Consider the following 25946-nt stretch of genomic DNA (forward strand, 5'->3'; position numbering starts at 1 on the left):
CCCTGTTTCTACTAAAAATACAAAAATTAGGACGGGCGCGGTGGCTCAGTCCTGTAATCCCAGCACTTTGGGAGGCCGAGATCACGGGCGGGCGGATCACGAGGTCAGGAGATGGAGACCATTCTGGCCAACATGGTGAAACCTCGTCTCTACTAAAATACAAAAAATTAGCCGTGGTAGTTCCAGCTACTCGGAAGGAGTCCCAGCTACTCAGGAGGCTGAGGCAGGAGAATCGCTTGAACCTAGGAAGCTGGAGGTTGCAGTGAGTGGATATCATGCCACCACACTCCAGCCTGGGCAATGAGTGAAACTTCTTCTTTAGAAATAATAATAATGGCAGGGCGCGGTGGCTCATGCTTATAATCCCAACACTTTGGGAGGCCGAGACGCGCGGATCACGAGGTCAGGAGATCGAGACTATCCTGGCTAACACGGTGAAACCCCATCTCAACTAAAAATACAAAAAAAAAAAAAAAAAAAAAAAAAATTAGCTGGGCGTGGTGGCGGGCGCCTGTAGTCCCAGCTACTCGGGAGGCTGAGGCAGGAGAATGGCGTGAACCCAGGAGGCAGAGGTTGCAGTGAGCGGAGATCGTGCCACTGCACTCCAGCCGGGGCGACAGAGCGAGACTCCATCTCAACAACAACAACAACAATAATAATAGTGGCCCGGCGCGGTGGCTCACGCCTGTAATCCCAGCACTTTGGGAGGCCAAGATGGGTGGATCACAAGGTCAGGAGTTCGAGACCAGCCTGGCCAACATGGTGAAACCCCATCTCTACTAAAAATACAAAAATTAGCTGGGCATGGTGGTGCATGCCTGTAAACCCAGCTACTCGGGAGGCTGAGGCAAGAGAATTGCTTGAACCTGGGAGGCAGAGGTTGCAGTGAGCCCAGATTGTGCCATTGCACTCCAGCCTGGGCAAAAAGAGCGACACTCTGTCTCAAAAAATAGTAATAATAATAATAAATAATGCTGGGGAAATTCAAAATAGGAAAAATTGTCATGAAATAAGGGTAGTAGCAGGAAAACTTCACATTCTGGGAGTTGTCCTATGTTCCATCCACTTCTTGGATTAGAGTAAATGGTAATGCCAATCATGGAAGAGATAACATAGGAGATAAAGGTTTAGAAAATAAGGTGATGAATTTACTAAGTTTTATTTTTTTTTGCCCTTTGAGCTTAGCCACCACATCTGGCTAATTTTTTAATTTTTGTATTTAATGGTGGAGACAAACAGACTTGGAAGTCTCTGACTTCATAGTGTGATGGCAGAAGAAAGACACTGGAAAAATTATTAATATTTATAATAATTATTAATATTGCAACCATGGCCAGGCACAGGGCTCATGCCTGTAATCCCAGCACTTTGGGAGGCTGAGGCAGGTGGACCACCTGAGGTCACCTGAGGTCAGGAGTTCAAGACCAGTCTGGTGAAATTCCATCTCTACTAAAAATACAAAAATTAGCCGGGCATGGTGGCACGCGCTTGTAGTCCCAGCTACTCGGGAGACTGAGGCAGGAGAATCGCTTGCACCCAGGAGGCAGAGGTTGCAGTGAGCCAAGATTGTGCCACTGCACTCCAGCCTGGGTGACAGAGCGAGACTCCATCTCAAAAAATTAAAATAAAAAACAAAAATAAATAAAGGCGATAGAAGAAAGGAAAATAAAATGTAAGAAAATTAAAGGATTAGTCCATGGGATACAACATCTGAATAACCAGAATTCCAGAAAGTGATAACAGAAATAATTATCTGGAAAGGATAAAATCATCTAAAATCAATAGTAATAATTATTCAACAAAATTTTCCAAGGCCAGGTGTGGTGGCTCACGCCTGTAATCCTGGCACTTTGCGAGGCTGAAGCAGGCAGATCACTTGAGCTCGGGCGTTCAGGAGCAGCCTGGGCAACATGGCGAAACCCTTTCTCTACCAAAACTACAAAAATTAGCTGGGTGCGGTGGCTCACGCCTGTAATCCCAGCACTTTGGGATGCCGAGGTGGGTGGATCATCTGAGGTCAGGAGTTTGAGACCAGCCTGGCCAACATGGTGAAACCCCATCTCTACTAAAAATATAAAAATTAGCCACACGTGGTAGCGTGTGCCTGTAATCCCAACTACTCAGGAGGCTGAGGGAGGAGAATCTCTTGAACTTGGGAGGCCGAAGTTGCAGTGAGCCGAGATCACACCACTGCACTACATACAGCCTGGGTGACAGAGAAAGACTCTGTCTCAAAAAAAAAAAATTATTTCCAACCTCGTTTCCTATACCTAGCCACACTCTCAATATTTTTTTGTTGTTGAGATAGAGTCTTACTCTGCCACTCAGACTGGAGTGCAGTGGTATGATCTCGGCTCACTGCAACCTCTGCCTCCCAGGTTCCAGTGATTCTCCTGCCTCAGCCTCCTGAGTAGCTGTGATTATAGGTGCCCACTGCCACAGCTGGCTAGGTTTGTTTTTTTTGTTTTGTTTTGTTTTGTTTTGTATTTTTAGTAGAGACGGGGTTTCACCACGTTGGCCAGGCTGGTCTCAAACTCCTCACCTCAGGTGGGTCGCCCACCTCGGCTGCCCAAAGTGTTGGGATTATAGGCATGAGCCACTGCGCCCGGCCCACACTCTCAATTAAGTGCAGTAATAGAACAGACATTTTCAGGCTTTTAAGTTCCCAACAAATTTACCTCCCGGTACTCTTTCTCAAAAAGCTCCATCAAAATAAGAAGAGTAAACATAGAAAGAGGAAACACAGGTTCCAGGAAACAGGACGTCAACACAAGAGAGAGGCAAAGGGGATCCCCAGGATAAAGGTGAAGGGAGATCCCAATTGCGCAGCCTCAAGATCGCCTCTCTGGACTGGAGCAGGTCTAAGGGCTTTTTGAGAAAGTTCTTCAAAATGAAATCCCTAAGTGTTTGTATATCCTTATAAGAGATTAATTAAGGGAGAATTTGGCGATAAATTAGAGTACACAGGAAACTAAGCAAACAGAGAGGACAAGGCAGTTATTAATTCCAGGGAAAACAAAAATGGTACAGGAAAGAAAAAGAATTGTAACTATCCACATGGATCATACGTGTATTCGTATAATCATAATAATCATAATAATGAGGCCAGGCATGGTTGCTCACGTCTGTAATCCCAGCATTTTGGGAGGCCGAGGTGGGCAGATCACCTGAGGTCAGGAGTTCAAGACCAGCCTGACCAACATGGAGAAACTCCATCTCTACTAAAAATACAAAATTAGCCAGGTGTGGTGGCACATGCCTGTAATCCCAGCTACTCGGGAGGCTGAAGCAGGAGAATTGCTTGAATCTAGCAGGCAGAGGTTGCAGTGAGCCAAGATCGCGCCATTGCACTCCAGCCTGGGCATTAAGAGTGAAACTCCGTCTCAAAAAAAAAAAAAAATCATAATAATGTAAATGCTAAGACTGGTTCGGTGGCTCATGCCTGTAATCCCAGCACTTTGGGAGGTCAAGATAGGCGGATCATGAGGTCAGGAGTTCGAGACCAGCCTGACCAACATGGTGAAACCCCATCTCTACTAAAAATACAAAAATTAGCCAGGCATGGTGGCATGCACCTGTAATCCCAGCTACTCAGGAGGCTGAGGCAGGACAATTGCTTGAACCCGGGAGGCAGAGGTTGCCTCTGCATGAGCCGAGATCATGCCATTGCACTCCAGCCTGGGCAACAAGAGCGAAACTTCGTCTCAAAAAAAAAAAAAAAAAAAAAAAAAAGTAAACACTAAACACAGGAGGATGGGAAGTGGAGGTGGGATGATAAGCAGATTGGAAGAAAAGTGCTTCTCTTTTTTTAACCTCAGTGATCCGTGTTCTGAAGGGCTAGCTTTTCATCCTCAACAGTGCAAAGCCAATAGCTAATGCCTAAACAAAAAACACTGGAGTGCAGTGGCTCAAACATGCCTCACTTCAGCCTCAACCTTAAGAAGTAAGGCCAAGAGCAGTGGCACATGCCTGTAATCCCAGCCCTTTGGAAGGCCAAGGCAAGAGGATCAGTTAAGACCAGAAGTTCATGGTTACAGTGAGCTATGATCGTGCCACTGTACTCCAGTCTAGGCAACAGAAAAAGACCCTGTCTCTAAAAAAGTAAAGACTCCTTATCCCTCTCCAAAAAAAAAAAAAAAAAAAAATTGAAAAAATTGAAAAAGAAAAAGAGACATCAAGAAGTGGTAATACTGGCCAGGCGTGGTGGCTCACACCTGTAATCCTCCCTCCTTTGGGAGGCCAAAGTGGGAGGATTGCTTGAGCTTTGGAGTCCAATACTAGCCTGGACAACATAGTGAGACCTAGTCTCCAATAAAAAATTTGTTGGTTGTTTGTTTGTTTGTTTTTTGAGACAGAGTCTTACTCTGTTGCCTAGGCTAGAGTGCAGTGGCACGATGTTGGCTCACTGCAACCCCTGCCTCCCGGGTTCAAGAGATCCTCCTGCCTGAGCCTCCCAAGTAGCTTGGATTACAGCCGTTTGCCCCCACATCTGGCTAATTTTTGTATTTTTAGTAGAGACGGGTGGGGTTTCACCATGTTAGCCAGGCTGGTCTCGAACTCCTGACCTCAAGTGATCCACCCGCCTCGGCCTTCCAAAGTGCTGGGATTACAGGCGTGAGCTACGGTGCCCAGATTAATAATTTTTTTTTTGTTTTTTTGGGGGACGGAGTTTTGCTCTTGTTACCCAGGCTGGAGTGCAATGGTGCGATCTCGGCTCTCTACAACCTCTGCCTCCCAGGTACAAGCGATTCTCCTGTCTCAGTTTCCCAAATAGCTCGGATTACAGACATGTGCCACCACACCCAGCTAATTTTTTTGTATTTAGTAGAGACAGGGTTTCACCGTGGTAGTCAGGCTGGTCTCGAACTCCTGACCTCAGGTGAGCCACCTGCCTCGGCCTCCCAGAGTGCTAGAATTACGGGCATGTGCCACCGTGCCCAGCCAAAAATTTTGCTTTCATTAGCCAGGCTTGATAGCACCTGACTGTGATCCCAGATACTTGAAAGGCTGAGGTGGGAGAATCACTTGAGCCCAGGAGGTCAAGGTTGCAGTGAGCCATGATCACACCACTGCACTTGGCCTGGGCAACAGAGCAAGACCCTGTCACAAAAAAAAAAAAAAAAAAATCAAGATTTGCAATAGCCAGTTAGCTCAGTTGGTTAGAGCCAGGTGCTAACACCAAGGTTGTGGATTTGATCGCCACGTGGGCAAATGTATTATCATTTATGTGGATGGAGGATTGCTTGAGGCCAGGATTTCGAGACCAGCCTGGCCAACACAGAGAAACCCCATGTCTACTAAAAATACAAAAATTATGGGCTTGACACAGTGGCTCGCACCTGTAATCCCAGCACTTTGGGAGGCCGAGGCGGGCAGATCATCTGAGGTCAGGAGTTTGAGACCAGCCTGGCCAACATGGTGAAAACCCATCTCTACTAAAAAAAATACAAAAATTAGCTGGGCGTGGTGGTGCACGCCTGTAATCCCAGCTACTCAAGAGGCTGAGGCAGGAGAATCACTTGAACCTGGGAGGCAGAGGTTGCAGTGAGCCAAGATCATGCCACTACACTCCAGCCTGGGCAACAGAGCGAGTCTCCGTCTAAACAAACAAACAAACAAACAAAAACCAGCTGCATAAACTGGTCTCAAAATAAAGAAATAAATTAAATTTAAATAATAAAATAAAATAAAGTACATAATGTATATCTGTGGAAAAAAAAATCCCATGGAATTGGGGGAGAAATTACAGAAGGAGGCTGGGAGACCAGTAAGGAGGTTGTGGCAATTTTCAAAGAGTGAGAACTTTGCAAGTAAGGATAGAGCTATGGACAGATTTGAGAGACATTTTAATTTTTTTTTTTTTAGATGGAGTTTTGCTCTGTTGCCCAGGCTGGAGTGCAGTGGCGCAATCTTGGCTCACTGCAACCTCCGCCTCCCGGGTTCAAGCGATTCTCCTGCCTCAGCCTCCCAAGTAGCTGGAATTACAGGCATGCGCCACCATGCCCGGCTAATTTTTTTTTTTTTTTTTTGTATTTAGTAGAGACAGGGTTTCACCATGTTGGTCAGGCTGGTCTCAAACTCCTGACCTCAAATGATCTACCCACCTCGGCCTCCCAAAGTGCTGGGATTACAGGTGTGAGCCACCACGCCCAGCCCAAGTTTTCTTTATTCTCCCTTTAAAAAGCCATTAGCCTAAATACCCTCCACTCTGTTTCCCTTAGAATGGACAGAACCCAGGCCCTTTTCACCCCACTCCAATCAGCCCCAACACCTAATAGGATCACTTTTTTTTTTTTCTTTTGTAAGAGGGAGTCTCACTCTGTCACCCAGGCTGGAGTGCAGTGGCTCAATCTTGTCTCACTGCAACCTCCACCTCCCGGGTTCAAGCAATTCTGCTGCCTCGGCCTCCCAAGTAGCTGGGATTACAGGTGCCCACCACCACGCCCAGCTAATTTTCGTATTTTTAGTAGAGACAGGGTTTCACCATGTTGACCAGGCTGGTCTGGAACTCCTGACATCAGGTGATCTGCCCACCTTGGCCTCCCAAAGTGCTGGGATTACAGGCGTGAGCCACTGCGCCTGGCCTGGCCAGGATCATTTTATAGAAGGCTAATGAAGTGATGAATGGGCTGGAGCCCAAGGATGTAGACATGGGGGTGGTTGTGAAAATGGAGTGATACTGGAGTGCAAAGATATTCTATGAATATTAGTAAGATCTGGGACCAAGGTGAGGGTAATAACATTAAAAATGTAAACCCTGGGCTGGGCACGGTGGCTCACGCCTGTAATCCCAGTACTTTGGGAGGCCGAGGTGGTCAGATCATGAGGTCAGGAGATCGAGACCATCCTGACTAACACAGTGAAACCCCGTCTCAACTAAAAATACAAAAAAAAAAAAAATTAGCTGGGCGTGGTGGCAGGCGCCTGTGGTCCCAGCTACTTGGGAGGCCGAGGGAGGAGAATGGCACGAACCTGAGAGGCAGAGCTTGCAGTGAGCCGAGATCGCGCCACTGCACTCCAGCCTAGGGGAAAGAGCGAGACTCCGTCTCAAAAAAAAAAAAAAAGTAAACTCTGAAAACCAAAGACAAAACAAGATGGGGGCAAGATAAATTTTGGAAGTATTGGCCGGGCACAGTGGCTCACGCCTGCAATCCCAGCACTTTTGGAGGCCGAGGTGGGCAGATCACCTGAGGTCAGAATTGGAGACCAGCCTGACCAACATGGAGAAACCTGATCTCTACTAGAAACACAAAATTAGCCAGGCGTAGTGGCGCATGCCTTTTTGTTTTGAGACAAGGTCTCACTCTGTCACTCAGGCTGGAGTGTAGTGGCGCAAACGTGACTCACTTCAGCCTCGACCTCTAGGGTTCAGGTGATCCTCCCACCTCAGCCTCCTGAGTAGTTGGGACTACAGGCATTTGCTACTGACCTGGGCAAATTTTATTTATTTAGTTTTTGTTTTCTTTGGGTTTGTTTGTTTGTTTTAGACAGAGTCTTGCTCTGTCGCCCAGAGTGCAGTAGTGCAATCTCGGCTCACTGCAAACTCCACCTCCTAGGTTCAAGTGATTCTCCTGCCTCAGCCTCCTAAGTAGCTGGGATTACAGGCTTGCACCACCAAGACCAGCTAATTTTTGTATTTTTAGTAGAAACAGGGTTTCACCCTGTTCGCCAGGCTGGTCTCAAACTCCTGACCTCCAGTGATCCACCCACATTGGCCTCCCAAAGTGTTAGGATACAGACGTGAGCCACCACGCCCGGCCATTTTCTTTTTTTTTTGAGACAGAGTCTCCATCTGTCACCCAGGCTGGAGTGCGGTGGCACAATCTCAGCTCACTGCAACCTCTGCCACCCGGGTTCAAGCGATTCTCATGCCTCAACCTCCCAGGTAGCTGGAATTACATGGGTGCCACCACACCCAGCTAATTTTTGTATTTTTAGTTGAGATGGGATTTCACCATGTTGGCCAGGCTGGTCTCGAACTCCTGACCTCAAGTGATCTGCCTGCCTCCCAAAGTGCTGGGATTATAAGGATGAACCACTGCACCCGGCCTAATTTTGTAGAGATGTGGTCTTGCCCATGTTGCCTAGGCTGGTCTTGAACTCCTGGGCTCAAGTGATCCTCCACCCTCAACCTCTCAAAGTGTTGAGATTTTTGTTGTTGCTGTTTTTGAGACTGGGTATGGCTCTGTCACTCAGGCTGGAGTGCAGTGGCATGATCTCGGCTCACTGCAACCTCCACTTCCTGGGATCAAGCGATTCTCATGCCTCAGCCTCCCCAATAGCTGGGCCTAGAGGAGCACGCCATTGCGTGCTGGCTTTTTTTGTATTGTTTGTAGAGACGAGACTTTGCTTTCCTATGTTGGCCAGGCTGCTCTTGAACTCCTGGGCTCAAGCAATTTGCCGGCCTCCCAAAATCCAAAATGCTGGGATTACAGGCGTGAGCTTTTTTTTTTTTTTTTTTTTTGGAGATGGAGTTTTGCTCTTGTTGCCCAGGCTGGAGTGCAGTGGCATGATCTTGACTCACTGCAACCTCCATCTCCCAGGTTCAAGCGATTCTCCTGCCTCAGCCTCCTGAGTAGCTGGGATTACAGGCGCCTGCCACCACGCCTAGCTAATTTTGTATTTTTAGTAGAGATGGGGTTTTGCTATGTTGGTCAGGCTGCTCTCGAACTACTGACCTCAGATGATCGACCCGCCTCGGCCTCCCAAACTGCTGGGATCACAGGCATAAGCCACTGAGCCCGGCCAGGCATGAGCTTTTGTAGGGCATACCAGACTGAAAATGAAGACTGTCGGGCCAGGTGCGGTGGCTCACGCCTGTAATCTCAGCACTTTGGGAGGCAAGGTGGGTGGATCACGAGGTCAGGAGATCGAGACCATCCTGGCTAACACAGTGAAACCCCGTCTCTACTAAAAATACAAAAACTTAGCCGGGCGTGGTGGTGGGGGCCTGTAGTCCCAGCTATTCAGGAGGCTGAGGCAGGAGAATGGTGAGAACCCAAGAGGCAAAGCTTGCAGTGAGCCGAGATCTCACCACTGCCCTCCAGCCTGGGTGACAGAGCGAGACTCTGTCTCAAAAAAAAAAAAAAGAAAAAGAAAAGACTGTGGGCTGGGCGCGGTGGCTCACACCTGTAATCCCAGCACTTTGGGGGGCCGAGGCAGTCGGACTACCTGAGGTCAGGAATTTGAGACCAGCCTGGCCAACAAGGTGAAACCCCGTCTCTACTAAAAATACAAAAATTAGCCGCATGTGGTAGCAGGCGCCTGTAATCCCAGCTACTCGGGAGTCTGAGGCAGGAGAATCACTTGAACCCGGGAGGCGGATGTTGCAGTGAGCCAAGATCAAACCTTTGCACTCCTTGCACTCTGGCCTGAGGACAACAGCAAGACTTGATCTCAAAAAAAAAAAAAAAGACTTTGGACTGGGTGCAGTGGCTCACACCAGGAATCCCAGCACTTTTCGAGGCCGAGGCAGACGGATCACAAGATCAGGAGTTGGAGACCAGCCTGGCCAGTATGGTGAAACACCGTCTCTACTAAAAATTAGCCGGGCATGGTGGTGCGCACCCGTAGTCCCAGCTACTTGGGAGGCTGAGGCAGGATAATTGCTTGAACCCGTGAGGCAGAGGTTGCAGTGAGCGGAGTTCGCACCACTGCACTCCAGCGTGCGCGACAGAGACTCTGTCTCAAAAAAAAAAAAAGAAAAAGAAATAAAAGAAAGACCCAACACCACATCAGGACATGTAATTCTTATTTATTTTTCACCCTCAACAAGGAAGAAAGGTCTCTCCCTCAATTCTGCTCTTCCAATACTTGAGGATAGGCACCCCCAACCCTCCTTCCTCCAGGGAGGCCTCAGCATCAGTGTCTGTGGACGTAGTCTCTGAAGAGTGCTTCAGCTGATGGGGAAGGAGAAACTCAAGAGAGAGATCCTCCTAGGGATGGCGTCACTTTCCTGCCAACTTTCTCGTTGCCTCTCCTTGAAAGCAGAAGAAGTGCCAGCCCTCAGCTTCCGTCAGATCTTGGGCTCCTAGGGCCTTGTACAAGTCCATGGCCCTCTGGTTCCAGTCCAGGACGGCCAGGCGGAATTGGGAGCAGCCCTTATCCAAGGCCACCTGTGGGAGAAGACAACACTAACTTTTCTGGGGTCAAAAAAGAAAAAGGTTTTCTCACTCCCTCTTTCAACCAGGGTCCCCCCTCCATATACCCTTGCTTCTTCAGGTCCTCACTTGTCACCCCACCCATCTCCTCACCTCAGCCACCTTTTTGATTATTTTGGAACCAATCCCTTGACCTGTTGTGGAGAGAAAGAGGCAAAAAATAGCTATTGTTTGAGCTGAAGGGGATCAGAAAAGGACACCGGCTGGGCTCTGGGGACAGGGGATAACAGTGGGGTCTGTGGGGTGCTTTGCTCCCACCCCAGCCTCAGCTTCTGCCCAGTACCCCGATATTCCGGCATCACATAGACATCCTCCAGATAAATGGTGCGTCCCTTCCATGTACTGTAGATGAAATAGTATATCCCATAGCCCACCACGCAGGGCCCTGAGAGAGAGAAAAGGGGAGTAAGGCTTCTGGGAGCCTGTGGGGAGACCTCTGAGGCCGGCTGGAGAGGTGGACTTCTAAGGGCCAGGTGCTCTTACCCAGTAGCTTCCCGGGCGCTGGAAGAATCTCTGCTACCAAACAGTGATAGAAAGGATTGTCTCCAAAGCCATCTGCTCTCAGGGCTGCCGAGATTGGAGTTGTGACAAAGATATAGAGAAAGAGGACGTGGGTGTATGCCCAGCCTGGAGCTGTCGCCTGGGGAACCCATCCCTCATTTCCTCCCCAGCCTCCGCCAGAACCTGGGCGCTGAGCCCCCACCTTCTTCACTGATCTTCACCTGATCCGAGAGTTTTTCGAATTCGGCTAGCTCCTAAGGCGTGGGTACGGAAGCTAGATTAGAGCAGAAGGGCCCCGCTGCTCCCGGAGCAGGTTCCCAAGGCGAGCCCCTCCCCCTGCTCCCGCCTCCTACGACCCCGCTCTGGCCGCGCCACTCTGACCCCCGGGTTTCCGGCCCGCAGTCTTCACCAGAATCAGCCTCAGGATATCTCCACAGTCTCCCTCCTTGGCCTCTCGGATCCGCACGGAAGCCATCCGGATCCTCGCTGTCTGGGATCAAAGTCCCAGGGCCCCGCAAACGGCAATTAGACCCCTTAAAGGGCCTACAGACTTGGATCCTGAAGAGCCTGGGAGAGCGGGGTGGCGGGAGTCGGGGGGGACGGCGGGGTAGCCGCGGCCTGGTAAGTGGAGCTGGGATTCCGGCGCCGTACGGGAGGAGAGAGTAGGCCAGCGAGGAGATCCTCTGTCCGGGCAAAGCCCCACCCCCTCGAATTCTGACGCAGCAGGGGGCACAACCGTCAGCCAATCAGCTTGGAGAACAGGCACGGCCGCGTCCCCCCCCAAGCCCCACCCCCGACAGCTGGATCTTGTGACTGGGCTCCTGGGTAGAGTTCAAGGTTGGAGTGAAGCGGCTTCCTTGCGGTTGTGTGGGTGTCCCAACCTGGGTCGAGATACCCCGCGGTTCAAACGCTCCCCCGCAGTGCTTTTTAAATTGACATATGCAGCGATAACCTGCTTTAGCCTCAGGCTCACTCACCCGCCCAGACCCTGGGTAAGCCTTAAGACCCTCAGCTCTGAAAGCTGTTTCCTGCAGCTCTTGAGTAGCATGAAGTGTTACCTCTTGGGGGCATTTGCATTTTTTAAATGTTTTATTTTTATATTTATTTATTTATTTATTTATTTTTGGAGATGGTGTATTGCTTTGTCGCCCAGGCTGGGGTGTAGTGGCGCGATCTCTGCTCACTGCAGCCTCCACCTCCCGAGTTCAAGCGATCCTCCTGCCTCAGCCTCTGGAGTAGCTGGAACTACAGTCGCGCACCGGCACCCCCGGCTAATTTTTTTTCTTTTTTCTTTTCTTTTTTTTTTTTGTTTTAACGGATTCTCACTCTGTCACTCAGGCTGGAGTGCAGTGGCGCGATCTCGGCTCACTGCAACCTCTCCCTCCCGGGTTCAAGCGATTCTCCTGCCTCACCCTCGGAGTAGCTGGGATTACAGGCATGGGCAACCATACCTGGCTAATTTTTGTATTTTTAGTAGAGACGGGGTTTCACTATGTTGGCCAGGCTGGTCTGGAACTCCTGACCTCAAGTGATCTGCCCGCCTCAGCCTTCTAAAGTGCTGGGATTACAGATGTGACCCACCAAGCCCGGTCTGTCATTTGCATTTTAAAATGGGTCATGGGGTGGGCACAGTGGCTCACACCTGTAATCCCAGCATTTTGGGAGGCAGAGGCAGGCGGATCACCTGAGATCAGGAGTTTGAGACCAGCCTGACCAACATGGTGAAACCCCGTCTCTACTAAAAATACAAAAATTAGACAGGTGTGGTGGCGTGTGCCTTTACTCCCAGCTACTCGGGAGGTTGAGACAGGAGAATCGCTTGAACCTGGGAGGTGGAGGTTACAGTGAGCCGAGATCGTGCCATTGCACTCCAGCCTGGGCAACAAAAGCGAAACTCCATCTCAAAATAAATAAATAAAATAAAATGAGTCAGGGAGGGTCGGGCCTTGTGGCTAATGCCTGTAATCCAGGTACTTTGGGAGGCTGAGGTGGGCGGATCATTTCAGGTCAGAGGTTCGAGATCAGCCTGGGCAACGTGGTGAAATCCCCGTCTCTACTAAAAACACAAAAAAATTTGCTGGGCGTGGTGGTGCGTGCACCTGTAGTCCCAACTACTAAGGAGGCTGAGACAGGAGGATCGCTTGAACTCGAGAGGTAGAGGCAGCAGTGAGCTGAGATCACGCCACTGCACTCCAGCCTAGGTGATAGAGCAAGACTCTGTCTAAAATAGAATAAAATAAAATGAAATAAAATAAAATAAAATAAAATAAAATGGGTCAGGGAGTGGGTGATTTCTACTGCTAGACTGTTTAGGCCCTGTAATAAATGGATAAGGGAAGATAACTGAGAGGTAGGGGCAGGTCCCTTCTTAATATTCACTGAATCATACACACAGACAATACCTTCTTGGGAGACAGGCCTCAGAGGCCTGGGAAAACACTGGGGGAGGAGTTCAGACCAGATGCCAGGCACTGTGCCTGCATTTTCTCAATGAACCCTCTTTCACAGTCACCCCGTAAAGTATTATTTTCCTCATTTTACAGACAAGGACACTGAAGCACAAAGGTGAAGTGACTTGCCCAAGGTCACTCAGCTAGAAATTTAGGATTCCATTATCTCATTCTAGTCCTGATACAGGATGCTACTTGGGACGCAGGGGAGGACTGTTTCTAGACCTCAGGCCTGTGAATGCAGGCTCCCCGAGTGGACAGAAATCTTGGAGGACCTAGATCAGGCCCTAGAGGAGGAGAGGGGAGATGGAATATCCTCTCCCAGTTCAGAAACTTTCTCGGCAGTGGAGGATGATAGTGGAGGGGACTCTGTCCTTCACCCCATTGATCCCCAGAGGGGTGATAGCTGAGTCTTGTGACTGGGCCCCTGGGCAGGGGTCAAGGGTCAGTGCCCCTGTTTCCTTTACCCCCTCCTCCCCGGGCAACCTTTAACCCTCCACCGCCCACACGCAAGGCTGCCTGCCTCTACACATTCTCCCAAGAGTTGTCTGAGCCGCCGAGTGGACAGTGGCTGATTATGGAGAGCAGAGGCCCACTGGCCACCTCGCGCCTGCTGCTGTTGCTGCTGTTGCTACTACTGCGTCACACCCGCCAGGGATGGGCCCTGAGACCTGTTCTCCCCACCCAGGTGCAGGAGTGGGACAGGGCACTCAGCTCATGCAGTCTTCCCTTCTCTCCTCTGGCCCTGTAGCAGGGCCTCTCCCTCTGTCTGTCTCTGACATGTCCCTACTCAGCTTTGTTTGTTTTCTCTTTCTGATAGAGCGCCCACGACCCTCCGGCTGTCCACCTCAGCAATGGCCCAGGACAAGAGCCTATCGCTGTCATGACCTTTGACCTCACCAAGATCACAAAGTATGGGGTTGGCCTAGCCCTTGACCCAGTCCCCTGGCTCTGCCCTCTCTCCATCAGCTCTTCTCTTTTCCCTGTCTTCCTTTCCTTATCTGTGAACACCATCTCCCCCAAACCCACACTGGTTCTCAAAGGACACATGACATACACAATCTTTCCTTCTGTGTCCTTCCAGAACCTCCTCCTCCTTTGAGGTTCGAACCTGGGACCCAGAGGGAGTGATTTTTTATGGGGATACCAACCCTAAGGATGACTGGTTTATGCTGGGACTTCGAGACGGCAGGCCTGAGATCCAACTGCACAATCACTGGGCCCAGCTTACGGTGGGTGCTGGACCACGGCTGGATGATGGGAGATGGCACCAGGTAAGCTAGCTCTGGTCCTCAGGGGAGGGGTGTCTGGAGCTGGTCTGAGGAAAGGGAACAAAACCAAGTTATTGGGCATCCCTTTACCACTGTCATCTCGTTTAATCCACACGAACCCCCACAAAGTAGCTATTCTTGGCCCCATCTTTTCTGATGGGAATTCTAAGGCTCAGTCAGTATATAAGTGACAAGAGCTGAGTGACCCAAGGCTAGCAGCATGCTAGCTGCTTCTTTAAGGCATGTTCTTTCCACTATAGTACTAGGCTGCCTCACAGGAAGGTGGCAGAAACAGATCCCAGGGGCCTCTGATTCTGCTTCCCACCTTCCTGCAGGTGGAAGTCAAGATGGAGGGGGACTCTGTGCTGCTGAAGGTGGATGGGGAGGAGGTGCTGTGCCTGAGACAGGTCTCTGGGCCCCTGACCAGCAAACGCCATCCCATCATGAGGATTGCGCTTGGGGGGCTGCTCTTCCCCGCTTCCAACCTTCGGTTGCCGGTAACTACACCCCAGGGATGGAACCCTAGCCAAGGCTTGGTAAAGCACTGCTGGGTGGCTGGCCATGGGAATCTAAGTCCACACTTTTAGGGAGAGGGGAAGGGTTGAGAGCTGCAAGGGGGAGGCCAAATGCTCAGAGGGGAGTCAACTGAGGGCAGGGAGGTCGGGACTGCGGCTCCGATGCCCTGATTTCTACATCCCCGTATCTTATCTCTGTCACACTCCAGCTGGTTCCTGCCCTGGATGGCTGCCTGCGCCGGGATTCCTGGCTGGACAAACAGGCCGAGATCTCAGCATCTGCCCCCACTAGCCTCAGAAGCTGTGATGTAGAATCAAATCCCGGGATATTTCTCCCTCCAGGGACTCAGGCAGAATTCAATCTCCGAGGTAGATTTCCTCGGAGTCTATTTTTCCCACCCTGGCCAGCTCAGCCTGCCTCTGTCCCCCTCTACCACTGGCCCCTTTCCTCCTTGAGACCCCAGCTTTGAGGCCTCAGGATAATCATTTCTCCCCACAGACATTCCCCAGCCTCATGCAGAGCCCTGGGCCTTCTCTTTGGACCTGGGACTCAAGCAGGCAGCAGGCTCAGGCCACCTCCTTGCTCTTGGGACACCAGAGAACCCATCTTGGCTCAGTCTCCACCTCCAAGATCAAGTAAAGGGGGACAGTGGGGCGTTGCCTGTATTCAGTGGAGCCTGGAGCAATGAGGGAAGAGGGGAGTCCAACATGTCAATATTAGGAAGGCTTCCAGCCCAGGGAACATAGCAAGACTGGCTCCACAGAATTGTTTTTTATTAATAATTAGCCAGGCATGGTGGTGCTTGCCTGTAATCCCAGGTGCTGGAGGCCAAGACCAGAGGATCACTTGAGGCCAGGAGTTTGATACCAGCCTGGGCAACATAGCAGAGACCTCTGTCTAAAAAAAAAAAAAAAATTAGCCAGGCATGGTAGCACATGTCTGCTGCCCTAGCTACTTAGGAGCCTGAGGCAGGAGGTTCACTTGAGCCCAGGAGTTTGAAGCTGCAGTGAGCTATGATGTGCCACTGCACTCTGACCTGGGCCACAGTGAGACCCTGTCTCAAAAAAATAAAAATAAAAATAAGGCTTATGGATGGCACTCAGGTGGGTGGTAGGGGCGAGGGACATATCTTGAAGCTCCCCACAGCAAGCAAACAGTTTTGACTTAGACTGCATATTTACTTGGGGCAGGTGTGATTTCAAAAAGGGTCAAGCCAAAAAAAATTGGGGCAGGATTTAAGTGGTGAGAATGGCCAGTAGGTGGAGGCATAGCAAAGAGGCAGAATTAAGGCAGCTAGGGGTGAGGCCACAGGCAGTAGGCCCGGCTCATTCTTCCCTCTCTCTCTACCGTCCCTTTCCCACACACTCTGCAGAAGGTGGTGTTGTCTTCTGGGTCGGGGCCAGGGCTGGATCTGCCCCTGGTCTTGGGACTCCCTCTTCAGCTGAAGCTGAGTATGTCCAGGGTGGTCTTGAGCCAAGGGTCGAAGATGAAGGCCCTTGCCCTGCCTCCCTTAGGCCTGGCTCCCCTCCTTAACCTCTGGGCCAAGCCTCAAGGGCGTCTCTTCCTGGGGGCTTTACCAGGTAAGAGAGAATGATGTTCAAGTTCACGAGCACAACATTGGAAACAGCTCAAGGGAGGCGGCACATTTTGAGGGGAAGGAAACCTCTGGGAGGGAAGAAGAATAGGCCACAAGAAGAAGATATGGGGGCAGTGGAAGGTAGTGCTTTTGCAAACTCAGGTTGGAGGAGTGGAAAAGTGGGGAGAAGATTCTGGATCCGAGCCACCTTAATGCTCTAATGCCACCTTTGCACTACCTCCCTCTAGGAGAAGACTCTTCTACCTCTTTTTGCCTGAATGGCCTTTGGGCACAAGGTCAGAGGCTGGATGTGGACCAGGCCCTGAACAGAAGCCATGAGATCTGGACTCACAGCTGCCCCCAGAGCCCAGGCAATGGCACTGACGCTTCCCATTAAAGCTCCACCTAAGAACCCCCTTTGAAAGTTACTGATTATTCATTTATTCAACAAATATTCACTGTGCACTAGCAATGTACCAGGCACTGTGCCAAGTATTGAGTTGTCTTAATGAGCAAAAACACTCTGGTTCCTACCCTCTTGGTGCCCACAGTCCCATAGGGAAGCAGACATCCATCAAAGGCTAACTAATAAGTGGATAGTTAGAAGCACTGATAAAGAAGAATTGGAGAGTTGTGAAAACATGGAGACTGGCCAGGCGTGGTGGCTCACGCCTGTAATCCCAGCACTTTGGGAGGCAGAGGCGGGCGGATCATGAGGTCAGGAGATTGAGACCATCCTGGCTAACACAGTGAAACCCCGTCTCTACTAAAAATACAAAAAAATTAGCTGGGCGTGGTGGCAGGTGCCTGTAGTCCCAGCTGCTCGGGAGGCTGAGGCAGGAGAATGGTGTGAACCCGGGAGGCGGAGCTTGCAGTGAGCCGAGATCGCGCCACTACACTCCAGCCTGGGCAATAGAGCAAGAGTCCATCTCAAAAAAAAAGAAAAAAGAAAAAAAAGAAAACATGGAGACTAGGAGGCCTTCACTTAGTCTGAGCGTCAAGGAGAGGTTCTCTAAGGAAATGAGGACTTTTTTTTTTTTTTTTGAGATGGAGTTTCCCGCTCTTGTTGCCCAGGCTGGAGTGCAATGGCGTGATCTCGGCTCACTGCAACCTCCGCCTCCCGGGTTCAAGCGATTCTTTTGCCTCAGCCTCCCAAGTAGCTGGGATTACAGGCATGCACCACCACCCCCAGCTAATTTTTTGTATTTTTAGTAGAGGTGGGGTTTCACCATGTTGGCCAGGCTGGTCTAGAACTCCTGACCTCGGGTGATCCTCCTGCCTCGGCCTCCCAAAGTGCTGGGATTACAGGCGTGAGCCATCGTGTCTGGCTGGAAATGAGGACTTCTTAGGCTGAGATCCCAGCAAAAACCCCGACAGACAGACGTACTCTGGATACAGGTCACTTTCTGGAAGCCAGGACCCACCTCGTTCCACAGAAGCTACTCCCTTTGAGACCAGTTTCCTGCCTCTGTGGCTGGTCCAGAGAGATCAGGAGGAAGGGAAGAGATGGGATTTTGACATCTCAGTCATCTGGTCCTTGGAGTGGCCATTGCTGCCCAGGGAAGAAGCAGCAGGGGGCGTGAGAGGGTCACAGAGAGATGTGGGTAGGGGTTCTGGAAAAAGGGGTGGAGGCAGGGAGAAAGAAAAAGGGAGGAGAGCAGAGGGAGAAAGTCGCTTCTCTCTCTCTCTCTCCTAGTCTTGGTCCACTTGCTGTGTTCCCAGACAAATTTGTCTCTACTCCATTAAGCAAGAACTGGCTTGTGCTGGTCCCAGCTGGGAAAAACAGACAGATTCGGGAATATCTCTGCCCTCAAAGAATACGGTGACCCAGCTCTCAACCACAGACCTCTAGAGAATGCTGGTGCCCAGCATCCCTCCCTGGGGAACCCTCGTATCCAAGCCCATAGCCCCTACCCCTCAGCTCCCAGTCTTCAGCCCTCTTAGGAACCCTTGTGTCCTAGCCCAAAGCTCCCAGCCTACTAAGGAGCCCTGGGGCTAAAGCCCCCCATGCTCTTTCCTCTCAAGAACTATTAGGTCAGCCAGGTGTGGTAGCTCACACCTTTAATCCCAGCACTTTGGGAGGCCGGGGTGGGCGGATCACCTGAAGTCAGGAGTTTGAGACCAGTCTGGCCAACATAGTGCAATCCCGTCTCTACTAAAAATACAAAAATTAGCTGGGCATGATGGTGGGCGCCTGTAATCCCAGCTACTCGGGAGGCTGAGGCAGGAGAATTGCTTGAACCTGGGAGGTGGAGGTTGCAGTGAGCCGAGATTGCGCCACTGCACTCCAACCTGGGTGACAGAGTGAGACTCTGTCTCAAAAAAAAAAAAAAAAAAAAAACTTAAAAACAACCATTAGGTTAAAGCATCCTCCATCTCCAGACCCCATGAGAATCCCAGTGTCCAAGACTCCTAGTTTCTTACAAGAATCTTTTCACCAGTAACCCAGGCAGCAGGCTGAGTCACTCACTGGAGCTGCTGTCCCCTTCTGCAGAGATCAGCCGGGACCTAAATGACCCCAGGGTAAGGAGGCCCTGGGGAGTCTGTAGGGTAGAAGACACAAATCCCAAGCCCCACCTTCTACCTCTCCTAATCTTGACCCTATAGACCCTCTCAGGATCTACAACTGCCTCCACCCAGCCAGCAGTGTTGGTAGTGGAGCCTTCAGCAATGGAGAGGGCATCCACATTTAACTCTGGCCCCTTGTTGACGTTCAGGGCTAACCTAGGCCACCTGAGCACCCGCTATGTACTAGGCACTGTTCTAGATACTGAGGATTCGTTGGTGAAAAGGACAAACACAGGCTGGGCGCGGTGGCTCACGCCTGTAATCCCAGCACTTTGGGAGGCTGAGACGGGCGGATCATGAGGTCAGGAGATCAAGACCATCCTAGCCGGGCGTGGTGGCGGCGCCTGTAGTCTCAGCTACTTGGGAGGCTGAGGCAGGAGAATGGCGTGAACCCGGGAGGTGGAGCTTGCCGTGAGTGGAGATCGCACCACTGCACTCCAGCCTGGGCGACAGAGCGAGACTCTGTCTCAAAAAAAAAAAAAAAAAAAGAAAGAAAGAAAAAAGAAAAGGACAAACACTATCCCCGCTCTGATGGAACTTATAGCATAGTAGAGGGGAAGCAGACACAAACAAGAACACAAATAAATAAGCAGGATTATTTCAGATAGCGGTTAGAGCAATAAAGGGAACAAAACCCTGTAATATAATAGGGGGGAGGGGAGGGGCAACATTAGCTGGGTGGTCAGGGAAGTCATTTGAGCAGAGACCTGAATAATGAAAAGAAGTCATCCTGTAGAGGCCTGTGGAGTGCGAGCCAGCAGGGAGGGGGGTTAAAGAGCCCGGATGTACCTGGGCACCCACCAAGGGGGTTGTTCAGAGTGCCAATATCCTGACCTTTTGTCCCTGGAATCTCCTCGGAGCTGGCTTTTCTCTCCTCCCTCCACCCCACCCTCTCCAGGACACTGTGCCCCCAACCTCTCTTTCCCCAGTCTGCCCTAGATTCCAGGATTCCTGATTACCATCCAGAGCTGTCTACACTCTTTCATTAAGACTGACTTCGCTTTGACATCGACTTTGCCAGGCCCCCAACCAAGGGCACCTACGATGCCTACCCAGTGTCCCCTGCCTTCCCCACACCCCCAAAAACTTTTCAGAGCTTGGCAGCACACACTAAAGCCTCTGGGCCTGATCTACCCACTCACCCCATCCTTCCCACTGCCTCTCTCTCTCTCTCTCCCTCCCTTCTTGCTGCGCCCCCCCCAACTTTCATTCAATTAACATGTATTGGCTGCTGATACATTGGCCAAATACTGTGTAGCCCACCACAGGGACTCTAAACATGAATATAAAACTTGGTACTGGGCTGGAGAACCAGGGTCTTTTTTTTTTTTTTTTTTTTTGAGACGGAGTCTCGCTTTTTCGCTCAGGCTGGAATGCAGTGGCGTGATCTTGGCTCGCTGCAAGCTCTGCCTCCTGGGTTCACGCCATTCTCCTTCCTCAGCCTCCCGAGTAGCTGGGACTACAGGCACCTGCCACCACGCCTGGCCAATTTTTTTGTATTTTTAGTAGAGATGGGGTTTCACCATGTTAGCCAGGATGGTCTCCATCTCCTGACCTCGTGATCCACCCGCTTCGGCCTCCCAAAGTGCTGGGATTACAGGCGTGAGCCACTGTGCCTGGCCTTTTTTTTTCTTTTGAGACAGAGTCTCGCTCTTTCAGCCAGGCTGGAGTGCAGTGACATGATCTCAGCTCACTGAAACCTCTGTCTCCCAGGCTCAAGCAATTCTCCTGTCTCAGCTTCCCAAGTAGCTGGGACTACAGGCATGTGCCACCACACCTGGCTAATTTTTGTACTTTTAGTAGAGATGGGGTTTCACCATGTTGGCCAGGCTGGTCTCGAACTCCTGACCTCAGGTAATCTGTTTGTCTCGGCCTCCCAGAGTGCTGGGATTACAGGTGTGAGCCACCGCGCCCAGCCTTTTTTTTTTTTCTTTTGAGACAGAGTCTCCCTCTATTGCCCAGGCTGGAGTGCAATGGCATGACCTTGGCTCACTGCAACTTCTGCTTCCCGGGTTCAAGTGATTCTCCTGCCTCAGCCTCTCGAGTAACTGGGATTACAGGCATGCACCACCATACCTGGCTAATTTTTGTATTTTTAGTAGAGATAAAGTTTCACCATGTTGGCCAGGCTGGTCTCAAACTCCTGACCTCAGGTGATCTGCCCACCTCAGCCTCCCAAAGTGCTGGGATTAAGGGCGTGAGCCACTGGGCCCAGCCAGAACCAGGGTCTTGAGAGAGAGATAGACATGTAAAATGCTTTAGCAGAGGTATCTGAGATGCCAAGAAACCTGGTTGCTAGTTCTACTAAGGACCATCAAAGAAATGAGTTATGGCTGGACGCGGTGGCTCGTGCCTGTAATCCCAGCACTTTGGGAGGCTAAGGTGAACGGATCACCTGAAATCAGGAGTTTAAGACCAGCCTGGCCAGCATGGTGAAACCCCATCTCTACTAAAAATACAAAAAATTAGCTGGGCGTGGTGGCGGGCTCCCATAATCCCAGCTACTGGGGAGGCTGAGGCAGGAGAATCGCTTGAACCCGGGAGGCGGAGGGTGCAGTGAGCTGAGACTGCACCATTGCACTCCAGCCTGGGCAACAGAGCAAGACTTCGGAACAAGAAAACAAAAAAATAAAAAAACAAAAGAAACGAGTTGTTAGATGTGCGAAGTTGAACAAATGACTAAACCTCTATTACTGTTTCCCCATCTACAAAATGGGAAGTTTCTCTATCTTAGAAGGTTACTGTGAAGATTTGATGAAATCATGTAGACATTTTAATGTCTAGCATAGTGCTTGGCATACAGAAAGTGCTCGATATATGAGATATATATATATTTCTCAATATATATAAGAAATGTTGTTCTTATTAATCTCACACAGTTCCTGACATATTAGTTCTCACACAGTTCCTGACATATTAGTCTGAGCCTGCTGGGTATCAAAGATCTGGGAGGGCGTGTGATGTGGATGAACCATGGAGAGGCTGAGATGGAGTGAGGGCAGGTGGGGGCTCCTTGGGCTATGTGGCCTTGTGTGTCCTGCTGAGGAGTTGGAGCTTGATCTCGTCAGTGAATAAACTTTATTTTCTTATCTATTCTTCTTTTTCTTCTTCTTCTTCTTTTTTTTTTTTGAGAGAGAGTCTCACTGTGTCTCCCAGGCTGGAATGCAGTGGCGTGATCTGGGCTCACTGCAACCTCTGTCTCCCGGGTTTAAGAGATTCTCCTGGCTCAGCCTCCCAAGTAGCTGGGATTACAGATGCCCACCACCACGCCCAGCTAATTTTTTGTATTTTTAGTAGAGACAGGGTTTCACTGTGTTAGCCAGGATGGTCTCAATCTTCTGACCTTGTGATCTGCCCGCCTCGGTCTCCCAAAGTGCTGGGATTACAGGCGTGAGCCACCATGTCAGGCCTTTTTTTTTTTTTTTGAGACAGCATCTGGTTCTGTTGCCCAGGCTGAAGTGTAGTGGCGCAATTTCAGTTCACTGCAACCTCCAGCTCCTGGGTTCAAGCGATTCTCCTGCCTCAGCTTCCTGAGTAGCTGGGATTACAGACATGCACCACCACACCTGACTAATTTTTTGTATTTTTAGTAGAGACGGGGTTTTACCATTTGGCCAGGCTGGTCTCAAACTTCTGGCCTCAAGTGATCCACCCGCCTTGGCCTCCCAAAGTGCTGGGATTACAAGCGTGAGCCACCACATCTGGCTTTCTTTCTTCCTTTTCTTCTATTTTTTTCTTTTTTAGAGACAGCCTTGCTGTGTTACCAACTGTAGTACAGTGGTGCAATCATGGCTGGGACCACAGGAGCAGGCCATTGCACCCAGCTTATTTTTAAATTTTTTGTAGAGATGTGGTCTTGCTATGTTACTCAGGCTGATCTCAAACTCTTGGCCCCACTCTTGGAATCCTCCCCGCTCAGCCTCCCAAAGTGTTGGGATTACAGGCATGAGCCACCATTCCTGGCCTCTTCTCTTATTTTCTTTTTCTTTCTTTCCTTCCCTTCCCTTCCTTCCTTCTTTTGATTGTGGTAAAATATACACAACATAAAATTTACCATCTGAACCCTTTTTTTGTTTTTGAGATAGGATCTCATTCTGTTGCCCAGGCTGGAGTACATTGGTGCAACCATGGCTCACTGTAGCCTCCAGTTCCTGGGTTCATGTAATCTTCTCACCTCAGCCTCCCCAGTAGCTGGGACTACAGGCATGCACCACTAAGCCTGGCTAATTTTTTTTTTTTTTTGAGACTGAGTCTCGCTGTCACCCGGGCTAGAGTGCAGTGGTGCGATCAATGCTCACCGCAACCTCTGCCTCTTGGGTTCAAGCAATTCTCCTGTCTCAGCCTCCCGAGTAGCTGGGATTACAGGCCTGATAATTTTTGTATTTTTAGTGGAGACGGGGTTTCACTATGTTGGCCAGGCTGGTCTCAAACTCCTGACCTCAGGTGATCCACCCACCTCGGCCTCCCAAAGTGCTGTGATTACAGGCGTGAGCCACCGTGCCCAGCTAATTTTTGTATTTTTAGTAGAAATGGGGTTTCACCATGTTGGCCAGGCTGGTCTCGAACTCCAGACCTCAAGTGATCCACCCACCTCAGCCTCCCAAAGTGCTGGGATTACAGGTGTGAGCCGCCGCACCCGGCCTAATTTTTAAATTTTTTGTATAGACGGGGGTCCCACTGGTCTGGAACTCCTGGGCTTGAATGATTCTCCCACCTTGGTCTCTGAAAGTGCTGGGATTACAGGTGTGAGCTACCATCTTAACCTTTTTTTTTTTTTTTTTTTTGAGATGGAGTCTTGCTCTGTCGCCCAGGCTGGACTGGAGTGGCGCGATCTTGGCTCACTGCAACCTCTGTCTCCCAGGTTCAAGCAATTCTCCCGTCTCAGCCTCCTGTCATCTTAACCATTTTTAAGTGTACATTTCAGTGGCATTAACTCCACTCACGATGTTGTGCAACCATCACCACCATCCATTTCCAGAACTCTTTTCATCTTTGTAAAACTCAGACTCTGTCCCTATTAAACAGCACTGTTCCATTCCCCTCTCCCCACATATCTGTGTTTCAGAAGTCTTCTCTTTCCTTGTTCTTGTCTTTGCAAACACCCATTTTGTTGGGAACCCAGACGGCTAAGTCCCTGGAATTGCATGGACTGACGGGAAGGAGATAGACGGGTACAGCCCTCAGTGAGAGGTGACAGCATGCTGGCAGCCCTCACAGCCCTCGCTCGCTCTCAGCTCCTTCTCGGTCTTGGCGCCCACTCTGGCCGCGCTTGAGGAGCCCTTCAGCCCACCGCTGCACTGTGGGAGCCCCTTTCTGGGCTGGCCAAGGTCGGAGCCAGCTCCCTCAGCTTGCGGGAAGGTGTGGAGGGAGAGACGCGGGTGGGAACTGGGGCTGCACGCGGTGCTTGCCGGCCAGCGTGATTCCGGGTGGACGTGGCACTTGGAGCGCCGGCCGGCCCTGCCGGCCCCGGGCAGTGAGGGGATTAGCACCAGGGCCAGCAGCTGCTATGCTCAATTCTCGCCGGGCCTTAGCTGCCTTGCCGCAGGGCAGTGCTCGGGACCTGCAGCCCACCGTGCCTGAGCCTCCCCTTCACTCCGTGGGCTCCTGTGCAGCCCGAGTCTCCCTGAGGAGCACCGCCCCCTGCTCCATGGCGCCCAGTCCCATCGACCACCCAAGAGCTGAGGAGTGCAGGTGCATGGCACGGGACTGGCAGGCAGCTCCACCTGCGGCCCAGTGCGGGATCCACTGGGTGAAGCCAGTTGGGCTTCTGAGTCTGGCGGGGACTTGGAGAACCTTTGTATCTAGCTAAGGGATTGTAAATACACCAATCGGCACTGTGTGTCTAGCTCAAGGTTTGTAAACACACCAATCAGCACCCAGTGTCTAGCTCAGGGTTTGTGAATGCACCAATCAACACTCTGTATCTAGCTACTCTGGTGGGGACTTGGAGAACCTTTATGTCTAGCTAAGGGATTGTAAATACACCAATCGGCATTCTGTATCTAGCTCTAGGTTTGTAAACACATCAATCAGCACCCGGTGTCTAGCTCAGGGTTTGTGAATGCACCAATCGACACTGTATCTAACTACTCTGGTGGGGACTTGGAGAACCTTTGTGTTGACACTCTGTATCTAGCTAATCTACTGGGGACTTGGAGAACTCTTGTGTCTAGCTCAGGGATTGTAAACGCACCAATCAGCACCCTGTCAAAATGGACCAATCAGCTCTCTGTAAAATGGACCAATCGGCTCTCTGTAAAATGGACCAGTCAGCAGGATGTGGGTGGGGCCAGATAAGAGAATAAACGCAGGCTGCCCGAGCCAGCAGTGGCAACTCATTGGGTCCCGTTTCATACTGTGGAAGCTTTGTTCTTTCGCTCTTTGCAATAAATCTTGCTGCTGCTCACTCTTTGGGTCCACACTTCCTTTATGAGCTGTAACACTCACTCTGAAGGTCTGCAGCTTCACTCCTGAAGCCAGCGAGACCATGAACCCACTGGCAGGAACGATGAACTCCAGACAAGCCACCTTAAGAGCTGTGACATTCACGGGGAAGGTCTGCAGCTTCACTCCTGAGCCAGCGAGACCACGAACCCACCAGAAGGAAATAACTCCGAACACATCCGAACATCAGAAGGAACAAACTCCGGACACGCCGCCTTTTAAGAACTGTGACACTCAACTGCGAGGGTCTGTGGCTTCATTCTTGAAGTTAGTGAGACCAAAAACGCACCAATTCCGGACACACCAGGACAAGATCTAGATATGAAAGAGGGGTGTGAAGGCTTTCATGCCCTGGTTTCTTTCTGGAGATGCTGGTGGGAAAGGTGGGCTCCAGGAAAAGGCTGGAGGTTTGTAACAGCTCTTCTCCCCGAAATTTTTCAGATCTCCCCTCTGTCAGCGT

General features: G+C 50.6%; 2 protein-coding genes across 8 annotated transcripts; one reads left to right on the forward strand and one right to left on the reverse strand.

Moving 5' to 3' along the window:
* Window positions 1–9734: 9734 nt before the first annotated feature.
* On the reverse strand, window positions 9735–11398 carry SAT2 (spermidine/spermine N1-acetyltransferase family member 2). 2 transcript variants are annotated; one of them, XM_003810079.5, is made up of 6 exons: window positions 11071–11398; window positions 10864–10915; window positions 10644–10727; window positions 10444–10545; window positions 10254–10294; window positions 9735–10115 (listed from the first exon to the last, which is right to left on the reverse strand). In XM_003810079.5, exons 1-6 carry the CDS (start codon window positions 11134–11136, stop codon window positions 9948–9950), a joined length of 513 nt encoding a protein of 170 aa, XP_003810127.1. In that variant the 5' UTR covers window positions 11137–11398; the 3' UTR covers window positions 9735–9947. The 2 variants fall into 2 exon arrangements, with proteins under 2 accessions (XP_003810127.1, XP_008960683.1); XM_008962435.6 differs by lacking the exon at window positions 10444–10545 and having other exon boundaries at window positions 11071–11370.
* On the forward strand, window positions 11288–25011 carry SHBG (sex hormone binding globulin). Of its 6 annotated transcripts, none has more exons than XM_008962432.5 (8): window positions 11358–11653; window positions 13932–14023; window positions 14196–14385; window positions 14718–14879; window positions 15107–15266; window positions 15397–15533; window positions 16271–16478; window positions 16723–25011. In XM_008962432.5, the coding sequence occupies exons 2-8, from the start codon at window positions 13995–13997 to the stop codon at window positions 16869–16871; spliced, it is 1035 nt and encodes a 344-aa protein (XP_008960680.1). In that variant the 5' UTR covers window positions 11358–11653; window positions 13932–13994; the 3' UTR covers window positions 16872–25011. The 6 variants fall into 6 exon arrangements, with proteins under 6 accessions (XP_008960681.1, XP_008960680.1, XP_054957543.1 ...); XM_055101568.2 differs by having other exon boundaries at window positions 11519–13799; XM_008962433.4 differs by lacking the exon at window positions 16271–16478 and having other exon boundaries at window positions 11288–11653; window positions 16723–16884.
* Window positions 25012–25946: the final 935 nt, after the last annotated feature.

This window comes from Pan paniscus, chromosome 19, assembly GCF_029289425.2.
Source record: "Pan paniscus chromosome 19, NHGRI_mPanPan1-v2.0_pri, whole genome shotgun sequence".
NCBI classification, from domain to species: Eukaryota; Metazoa; Chordata; class Mammalia; order Primates; family Hominidae; genus Pan; species Pan paniscus.